Source organism: Neomonachus schauinslandi, chromosome 3, assembly GCF_002201575.2.
Source record: "Neomonachus schauinslandi chromosome 3, ASM220157v2, whole genome shotgun sequence".
In the NCBI taxonomy this organism is placed as follows: Eukaryota; Metazoa; Chordata; class Mammalia; order Carnivora; family Phocidae; genus Neomonachus; species Neomonachus schauinslandi.
In genome coordinates this window covers 135666768-135677497 of record NC_058405.1, presented here as the reverse complement: position 1 = coordinate 135677497, position 10730 = coordinate 135666768, and the positions used below count along the sequence as shown (strand labels likewise).

The 10730-nt window shown below is 40.6% G+C and overlaps 1 protein-coding gene across 1 annotated transcript in view; it reads left to right on the top strand.

Moving 5' to 3' along the window:
- The first annotated feature begins 3947 nt into the window (after window positions 1-3947).
- Window positions 3948-10730, top strand: part of GPR155 (G protein-coupled receptor 155) — a 41700-nt gene continuing 34917 nt past the window's right edge. Inside the window, exons 1-2 of the mRNA XM_021702963.1 lie at window positions 3948-4137; window positions 8533-9029. Coding sequence (XP_021558638.1) covers window positions 8564-9029 — 466 coding nt within the window. The 5' untranslated portion in view covers window positions 3948-4137; window positions 8533-8563. The remainder of the gene's footprint in view (window positions 4138-8532; window positions 9030-10730) is intronic.

Below are 10730 nucleotides of genomic sequence, written 5' to 3'. Positions count from 1 at the left end.
GGTAGAAATTTTGGGTACTATTCTACAAAGAAAAAAAATCATGTGTATTTTTACTACTCAGGGGTATTTACTGTTGGCATTTTCTTCTAGAATTTTTTTCTATACATCTGATTTCAAGCAACAGAAAACCCAATTCAGCCTTGTTTAAACAATAAAGAAAACTGATTGGCTCACGTGAATGAGAAGTCTATAGGCTTCAGGCCAGTCATGGCTTCAGATGATGCTTGATTCTATAACTCAATATGTCATCGAGGACCTGTTTATTTCCTTCTCTGTGCTGTGCCTTCCTTGGTGTCTGCATCATCCTAAGACTGGCTCCTCTCATGGTCCCAAGATGGCTGCCAGCATCTTCCCGTGTCCAGCAAGCAAGAGAACCTCAGCATTCTCAGCAAAAGTCCTAAGAGTCATGCTTCAAACTACCTTAGAGCCAATGCCCACCCTGACTCAATCACTGAGTCCAAAGGGATGAAATGTACTTATTGGATAGCCAAGGTTAGTTTCATCACCTCTGAAGGCAGAATGATGTCAGCTTCTCTGGAATCATATGTATCCCTAAAGAGAAACTGGTGCTGTTGGAAACGTGATGGGGAGTTTTAAAGAAACTAAATCTTTTTAAAGAAATCATATTAGATATATGTCTTCCTCTTCGCTGATCTTTGATTAGACTCTCTGGATGGCCCACAGTGCTACTTTTTCAAGGAAGATCATTCTCAGAATTTCAATAGGGAATACTTAATAGGTATTAAAAATTATATAGATCTGGATGTATGGATGAAATGTTAATTATACATTATTAAATTTAAAAGGTTAGGGACGCCTGGGTGGCCCAGTCAGTTAAGCATCTGCCTTTGGCTCAGGTCATGGTCCCGGGGTCCTGGGATTGAGTACGGCGTCTGGCTCCTTGCTCAGCGGGGAGCCTGCTTCTTCCCTCCGCCTGCCGCTCCCCCTGCTTGTGCTCTCTGACAAATAAATAAAATGTTTTAAAAAAATAAAATGTAAAAGGTTATTAAAAACCATGTATATAAAAAGTCATATGTATTATATGATCCTATTTTTCTTAAATAATCTACATATGCATAGAAAAAAGATACATACATAGTAAAATGTTAACAGAAGTTATCTTAGTTATCTGTAGGTGTTGTGACTTTCACTTTCTTCATTCCTTTTTCTATTATCTGAATAGATACTTGATTTTGGAAAAGAAGTACAATTCACCAGGAATCTACATCATACCACACTGCCTCAGCATATACCTACATGACCCTTGCCATTATACAAACCACTTGGTTTATTCCTCCTGTCAGTCTTGACCAGCTGGAGTTGAGGGAAATGAGGGTATCAGTGTGTATGAAGGTACAGGTCCTGTTATTTACAAGTGGAAGTTAAGATTAACATACAGTTTTTCTCCATTAGTTTGAATAATTTTTAGCTTTTCTTCCCTTTTTTCAGTTCATAATATATGCAGATCAGCATCTCACAGCCTGATTAGCAGGTATGATAGTGAAATTAAATGGTTTTCTTATGGCATTCACCAGTAATTATCTAAGAATGACTTTTTAACAAGGTCTTTCATCTCTGTATACACTTTGTTCCTAGAATTTCCCCCCACAACCTGCTCTTCTCAGAAAACTTATCCACTCCATACAGATATCTCCAATCTCATCTTTAGCTCTATTCTTTCTCTCTCTTGAGCTTCTGTTTTCTTTCTAGGTGTCTATCAGAAATCTCTATTTACATGTGCTGATACCTTCAGGAGCAGTTAGTTCACAGGAGAGTGAGCACTTATATTCCCAATGTCTTGCACCAACTAGTTGGGTGTTCAAAGATCAACTGCTGAATCTCCAGGACCTCAGATGGAGAGGATGATGACAACTCCTTCAAAAAATGAGACTGAGGGGCACGTGGGTGGCTCAGTTGGTTAAGCTTCTGCCAGGGTCCTAGGATCAAACCCCACATCAGGCTCCCTGCTCAGCAGGGAGTCTGCTTCTCCCTCTCTCTCTGCCCCTCTTCCCCGCTCATTCTCTCTCTCTCTCAAATGGATGAATAAAATCTTTAAAAAAAAGAGAGAGACTGAACTAGATAATTTCTCAGGGTTTTAGATTTTAGACCTAAAATCAAATTCATTATTTTCTTCTTGTAACTGCTTCTCTCATTTGAAATATTTCTTCCTTTCATCTTCAGCTAATAGGATGATAGAAAATAATGGGACTTTAGAACTAGGAAGACTGTTAGAGGCTGTCTAGCTCAATTCCTTTTCCTTACTATAATGGAGTAAGGACTTCAGTTCATTATCTCCTTCCTCCTCTTTGGCCCTATCAGTAATCCAGTCCCATCAGCTCTTCTTTTGTAATGTCTCTCAGGTTGTTTCCACTTTTTTCATTATCATCACTCCAAAGTACATATATCTTCATTTCCTAGTGTCTAGGTTCTTCCCAAAGTCATCTGCTTTTCTTACCTCCAGTCTCTTTTTCAACTAATCCTGGGAAAGCTTCCAGATTGCATATCCAAAAACAATGTAATCATTACAACACATTCCCGTCAAAACATATTTAATGGTTTTACTGTGGTCAGAGGATAAGGCAAGGCCCTATTCTAAGACTAACCTAAAGAACCTCCTAGAGGCTGACCTTAACTTACCTTTCCAGGTATATCTTCATGTATTCTCCTGAAAGTCAAAACTCAGTTAAGTATTTATTTAATTGAATGAAGTCTTCATATTTTCTAAACAGAAATCCTTTTTAGCCTTGAGATAATATACTCAGATTAAAAAAAAAAAGTAGCCAGATTCAAGGGGAAAAAAAGAAGGCAGTTAAGAGTGAAGATGGAGAACAAAGGTGAAGTGAGAACAGGAATAGAATGCATGACTTTTCTATAGTTTGTTTCTGCTCATTTTTCTTCTGCTTAGTTTTCAGAACCTTTAACCTTAGCTTACTGTGAGTTTTCAAGCCATACATTTTTTGTATCTTTGCACAAAAACTACTAAGATGATAGGAAGACATCTGAAGTTGCCAGACCACCCCCCCAAAAAAAGTTGGATGCAAGGCAAATTAGAGGCTTTACAAAGGACAGATGCCTGTGGAGATATTAAGTGGAATCATATCATAAATATCTTAAAATCGAAATAATTTTGATTTCAAAAGACTAATACAAATACCAAGTTTCTTCGGATTTCAAAATGGAGCTCTATCTTTGGGACCCCTTCATTTCAAGCTCAGGAAGTTTTCCACCAATTTAACAAATTTCTTCTCAGGACACTGACGGGATAAACATGTAGTTTCCCCGACAACAGAGACACAAGTAGTCAGGGACTAAGCGCTTATTCTATCCAAATCAAGCACCGTGCCGAAGCTTTATAGACATTTTAGTCCCTGATTTAGGAAGGTGAAGGTCACACTGCCTTGGGAAAGGAGGAAGGCAGGATTCTGGCCCAGATCTGATTTTTAAACTCTGTGCTATAAAACGACTAGTCAAACCCACATATGAAATTAGCGGATCACAAGGGGTTGGGCGTTAGGCAGAAAAACGAGAGGCTTCCGCATCTGAATTTAGGGCGAGGAAAACGAGACTGAAAACGTCCCCACAGCAGCCGCCATTTTGCAAGAGCCCGGCAGCCGGAAGTCTCGCCGCGGGAGTCTCGCTGCTGAGCGGCTCGGAGCCGGCGGCGCGGGGGCGGAGCCGGGGACCGTGTGTCCCCCACATCTTGACGCCGAGGGCGGGACAGAGGACCGTGCGGCTCGGAGCCTCGCGGCGGGGGCGGAGCCTGAGGTGGGGCCGAGGACTTGCGCTCGGAGGCTCGAGGCGAGGGGCGGGGCCTCAAGGCGGGACAAGGGGCCGTGAAGCTTGGACGTTCCCAGGGCGGTGCAGCTTGAAGACTCGAGGCCGGGGGCGGGGCCTCAAGGCGGGGCGGGGCGGGGCGGGGCGGGGCCGCGCGGCCGGCGCGGGGAGGAGCTGACCTGACCACAGTACTCCTGCACCTCACTTTCTCGGAACGTGACAGAGCTGCTACCGTCGGCCGCCAGCAGCCCGCAGCTCTCGGTGAAGAGGGCTGGGGTGGGAGATGACGGTGATTTCCTCCCTGCTTAGTCCATCACGAGCATCGACTCTTTTCTCGCGGCCCCGGGGCTGCAGACGTAGCAGGTGAGATGGGGCCCTGGGGCGCGGACCTGCCCCGCCCTGGCTCGGCCTTGCGTACCCTTCGTGCCCCCATCCCCGCCCCTCAGGTCTGGGCAGGTGGGCAGTGCCCCGCCCTTGGCACCCCGGCGTGCAGTCCGCTGCCTGCGCCTGCCCCGCTTTTAGGACCTCCGGAAGACTTAACGTAGGGGAAGGGACCACTTGTCCCCTCCAGTGACAGAACTGTCATACCCCAGTTTGAGGAGCGCCTCATTGCTCGTACGTCCATGCTGTCATTCTCGGACTCTTCCTTTTATCCCGAGGGGCTGGCCTCAGTATCTGCCTTCTTGGGAGCTTTTGCCCGGGTACCTGGAGCGCTGCACCAAATTTTCTTCCTTACCCCTTTTTGGAGCATGTCAGATACCATGATGTTGTGATTCCCATGCCCTGGGGAAGCTGAGAGACCAACTTTTTATCCCAGGCACAGACCCCAGTCTGCTGTCTGCCCCGGCTTTGGGTGGCAGCTGGTCTCTGGGCAGCCTGCTCCGTTAAGGACTCTCCACATCCTTATCTTAGAGGGCCAAAGTCTGTCCCTGCTGACAAGGGAAGAGGCGGTGCTCAGCGCTCCCCACCCTAGGTCTCTAGGCAGGACATTTGGTCCTCTGCAAGTAGGTGGGAGTGGGCGGATGGTGTGATGTTGATGTTGAAGAGTGCTTTAATAGTATCATACTATGTCACGATTTTCCCACAGGATAATGGATATTGGGTGTTTCAAAGCTTTCTCTTTGAAATAAATCAGAACCCTCTGCCCCATTTTCATTAGCAATGGTAGTTGTTTAGTTTCAGTGGTTCCTTCATGTTATCTCAACCAACTATCAGTGGCTAGAAGGGAGTTGTATATAGCATTTCTCCACTCCTCACCCCAGTGAGTGGCCAGTGAGCAGTCTTTTACCGTGATAGGTCAACTTGTTTGTTCGGTTAGCAACCCTTGTTTTTAATGAAATGAAAAGACTGGATGCAATTTTTTACAAAAACTTCCATTGCTGTGGTTCCTGTTCATTTTCAAAGAATGCTTTAAAAAGCATATACTCTTCCCATTGGGGGGGGAAAATGGATAAGAAACCTTTGTAAGTGCTTTTTCAGTTGTTTCAACCTTCCCTCTATTAGCAAGTATTGCTTTTATAATGTTGAGGAACACTAAAAGTATCTTCCTGAGAAAGGGCAGATTACTTTTCAAAGTTTTTCTCTTCATTTTTGACTAACTTAGAGTTAATCCTGGGCAGTGCTACAACTATTTGACCATCACCTTGATGGAAATTAAGATCTCTCTCTTCCCTGATAAAAACGACTTAAGATCAAACTGAATTAAATTGAACTCCTCTTAGTTGTTTGGTATGAAACAAAAGCTGGTAACCTATGACCCATCCCATCTCTCTATTTTAGGTGGAGAATCTTTAATACCACGTTTGAAGAAGGGGCATAAGACAATGAATTATATTTAATTTGTTACCATTCTCATTATGACCACACTCCTAATAGCAGTTGCTACCATTTCTTAAAGACCTACTCTGTGAAAAGCTGTGTATGAGGTCTCCAATCCTCACAATAGACCTTTAAGGAGGTTTTTACTCTCATTTTATAGTTGAAGAAGCTAAGGTTCAGAGAGGATATTTAACTTGCCCAAAGAGTTGATAAGTTATAAGTCCCCAAACTGGGTTCAGGTCTATTTGACTCTTTTCAGTGAACTACCACTATTTTAGTTAAAACTGTTGGTTAAAAAATTATTGTAATACATTGATTTGTGAGTGTGGTACAAATAAGGGGTAGTGAGCAGTATGAGTTACTAATATTCCAGGCAAACAAATATGGGGTACTTTAAAGAAATAACATAAGGCTGGACAAGTTTATCACCTTATTCTTTAGCATTGCCTTTTCAAGTCCGTACCTGTTAGGGGCTCCAAATGTTTAACACCCTTGTTTATCAGCTCCTTACTTCAAATAATGGTACCTATCCCAACCATTAGCTTTCCCAGGATATAATTTGATGCATATTTGGTAAACTTCAAGTATGTGATTATTGTAGTTTTGTGTATATTAACCACTCCTATCTAATCCTGGTAGAAAAATACTTGTCCTGATCCAGATTAAATGTAAGGTTTTTAAATGGTTCAGTTTATACGAGGGTAGCACAGAGAAAATTATCATGTCCACACCCCGTGTATCAGTTGTTGCTGGTCTCTGACCTGCTGAGTCTTTATTATGTCATGTGGGTGTTTGAAAACTTACCCATTGGCATTGTAAATTTCAGGAATCATGGGCATTTTTACTTTCTACCTTATATAAGGCCACTTTAGATGGTCAACCCAGAGTAATCACTTAGAAATTGGCAGTTGTCACCATATTAATTTCAAGTTACTAATTAAAGCTGATTAGTTGCAAAGTTGCCCAAACCTCATATTCATTGTGTCCCTGGCAGCAAGAGGGGAGTCTGATAAGTATTGTAATGCTAGCATAAAATATTTTCTTGCTCTAGCATTTTCTGAACATCTTTAGAACATTTTACAACACATTTTGTGTTCTTAAACATTTATGAACAGCTTTAGGACATTTTAGAACACACCTTGTGGTCTTGGGCCTGTTGCTATAGTGAAAAACTTAGAATACTTTATCATTCAGGAAGAAAAGTTTTCTGTCCATGACCTAGATAGTTCCTAAAGGAGAACATTGATCCACTAAAAGGTGAAAGGTTTAAGAGCAGATTAGTATTTTAGTCATTCATCATTACATAATTAATTATATAATATACACACACATATGTGTATATATATGTAAACTCTAACATATTTATTAGTGCCTCCTGTGTGCCAGGCACCGTGCTAGGTGTTAGGGATACAACAGTGAGCAAAAACATGCAGAGTCCCTACTTCTGTGGCACTTAAGGTCTAGTGAAAGAGATAGACATAAATCAAATAGTCACTCTAATGCATAGTATAATTACAAACTGAGAAAAGTAGCCTACAGGTAAGGAACATGATTCTATTTAAGAAAGACCTAGCTATGGGGTTAGTGAAGCCTTATGTGGTAAAACAACTCCTGACCTATATGATTTAGAGGGTGAATAGATGTTATTATATAGACAGTGGCAAGTAGAGAAGAGAACATTTTATTTTATTTTATTATTATTTTTTTTAAAGATCCTATTTATTTATTTGACAGAGAGAGACACAGCGAGAGAGGGAACACAAGCAGGGGGAGTGGGAGAGGGAGAAGCAGGCTTCCCACAGAGCAGGGAGCCCGATGTAGGGCTCGATCCCAGGACCCTGGGATCATGACCTGAGCCGAAGGCAGACGCTTAACGACTGAGCCACCCAGGCGCCCCAAGAAGAGAACATTTTACACTGAACTGCATGTACAAAGTCCCTGTGACACAAAGGGACTATGGGGCATTCAAGAAGGCAAATATATGAGACCACTCTAAATGGAGCTAAGGGTAGCCTGGTGGGATGCCATCATTTTTTCTTTCATTCTCTTTTATGGGCTACCAAAAGTTGTATTTAACTGTTGTTAAGTGATTACTTTGTGCCGGGTGTGATTATAAGGACTTGAATAATCTCAAGTCCCAGTGAGGTAGGTATTATTATTGCCATTTCACAGATGAGGAAAGTTACTGGATAAAGTTGCTATGTGATAGGGGCGCCTGGGTGGCTCAGTCATTAAGCGTCTGCCTTCGGCTCAGGTCATGATCCCAGGGTCCTGGGATTGAGCCCCGCGTCGGGCTCCCTGCTGGGCGGGAAGCCTGCTTCTCCCTCTCCGGCTCCCCCTGCTCGTGTTCCCTCTCTCGCTGTCTCTCTCTCTGTCAAAAAATAAATAAAAATCTTTAAAAAAATAAATAAATAAAAATAAAAAATAAAGTTGCTATGTGATAGTTTACTAAACGCTTCTTCCTGTCCTCTACTCAGGTATGACCACAGGCTAGACAGGACTCTCCTATCTGGTATGTAGCCTTGAGCACTGAAATTTCCAGAGAATTTGGATGCAGGTGGACATTCAGGAGAGGCTCTGTGGGCCCCATGCTCTTACCCACTAGGTGGAGCTCAAGTTTGGATCATGAGAGAGAGCCAGGGGGTATCCCTGCAACTGTCATATTTGTGGATCTTATTTTATTCATGTCTGATACTGAAAATAGAAGAGCAACATAAATATTTTGGGCTGACCCACCTTTGAGAGTAAAGAGGTTATTGTTAGCAAACACTCTCACCCTTTTTTTTTCATTGTATTTTTCTCTGGTGGTTGTTGAAGAAAGTATATATATTTATTTGGCCACTTGATAAGTCTAGGTTTGCCAGTGTACAGTGTATGCTTTCAACTAGAATTCTTCTAATTGTTGATTGTCACACTGAATCTTTCTTCCTTTCTTTCCAGAGATCTGGTTGGAGTTGGAGGGTGAAAGAAAATGGATTCTTTTTCTGATTTACCTGCAGAGAACTTAACCATTGCAGTCAATATGACCAAGACTTTGTCCTCAACAGTAATGAATAGATTTAATTCCACTAATGACCCACCTTCAATGTCAATAACAAGGCTTTTTCCAGCCTTACTAGAATGTTTTGGCATAGTCCTTTGTGGCTACATAGCAGGAAGAGCCAATGTCATAACATCAACACAGGCCAAAGGACTAGGAAATTTTGTCTCCAGATTTGCACTTCCAGCTTTATTATTCAAAAATATGGTTGTACTTAATTTTTCCAATGTGGATTGGTCTTTCCTATATAGTATCTTGATTGCCAAAGCTTCTGTATTTTTCATTGTATGTGTATTAACCTTATTGGTTGCCAGTCCTGACAGTCGATTTAGCAAAGCTGGACTATTCCCTATTTTTGCTACACAAAGTAATGACTTTGCATTGGGATATCCTATAGGTAAGTTATTTTTTATTTTTCAAGTTTTTAAAAAATTCAGGTGTTTTATGAAGTAGCAAAATTTAATCCTTTAATTTATTTAGACATTTGTTAGTGATAGATATTTACTTATATCTAAAAAAATTCTTTTGGGGCACCTGGCTGGCTCAGTTGGTAAAGCATGTGGCTCTTGACCTTGGGGCCCATGAATTCGAGCCCCATATTGGGGGTAGAGTTTACTTAAAAAAAAAAAAATCACAAGTCTCATTCCAAATCTCTGTACTCTGTACCACCCCACAATGCCTACCCCCAAAAGTGAATAACTCTTAAAAAAAATTAAAATTAAAAAAATCTCTCATATTTTTTCTAAAATATTTCTTACCTTAGGATGAATTCTATTTTTTCCTCAACTTCAGAGTTTGAAGCTCTTTCAAATGTCGACCTAAAATAGATAGTCATACCTAAATAAACTTTATAAATCATCTTTCTAATATATTCTTTTTCTTCTCAGCAATCACACGAAAGAAGTTCAGGTTCCAGAAGGGATCAGATTCTGATTTAAATTATATAAGAAAGATAGACATATGTCTGTATAAAAATAGTTATTAAATGTTAGCAGTGGAAATTTATGAATGACTTTTTTTCCTCCCTCATTTTTCTTACCATCTAGAATATATATTGTTTTACATTAAATCTTGTTGTTGAGCTTATTATTCAAAATGTCAGTGTACTTCAGTTGAAGTTAATTTCTTGTGTAAGAATGAAAATATTGAGGGCTTTTTACCTTTTCAACATTTCCTTCTTAACCTTTCCAACTCTTTAAGCAGCCTAATTTTATGTTTCTATGTGTGTTTTCCTGATAAAACATACCAATTTGGGATGTTGAGCTATCTTGAACGTATTCTTTTTTCCAGAACACCCTAAGTACATAACTACTTAGTAGCTACTTTTTATATTTTTATTTTTAAAATAAAGTTTATGCTGTGCTTTGGCCATGTATCATGATGTGAGGACCTGAATATTATGGACATAGTCATACATTCATTCACTCCTTCATAGGGACCTGTTACATACCAATGATTGTGCTACCTGCTGGGAATACACCTGCCAACAAAGTTCTCATACATATTGACTTCCATTTTAATGTGAAAATAAAATAAAAATTAAAATAATATCAGGTAATGACAAGGACCATAAAAATAAAGTAGTATAGAGGGCTAGGAATGAGGAGGTACTATTTGATGTAGGGGGTCAATAAAGGCCTCTCTGATGGTGTATCTTCTGAGCAGAGACTGAAAGAAATTTATTGAAGTGGACAACTGGAAACTACCATTAACTTTCAGATTCCTTATTCAGTAGTTTTAAAACTCTTCCCCGCGCCCCCCCCCCAACTGAAACTGTTAATTATTTCACCTCTGGCACCAAAAGGATTCTACTGTGTATACTTTTCCTTTTTCTCCTCCTTTGACCCTCCTCCATCTTGCTTACCAGAAATGAAGCTAAATCTTAGAAATTAAATAACTCTGAGTGAAGCAGTTTTATGAGAGAGGAAAAACTGGGTTCTTAGATGACTGAACTATAAATAGTAACTGTAAAGGTGTTCCTTTAAGGTTATTGAATTTTAAAATTAAGAATGAACCAAGCATTTAAATAAAGACTTTGGCAATAAAAGACTTTGGAAATAGAAGTCCATCTCCTCAGGAGCATTAGTAATGTAAATTT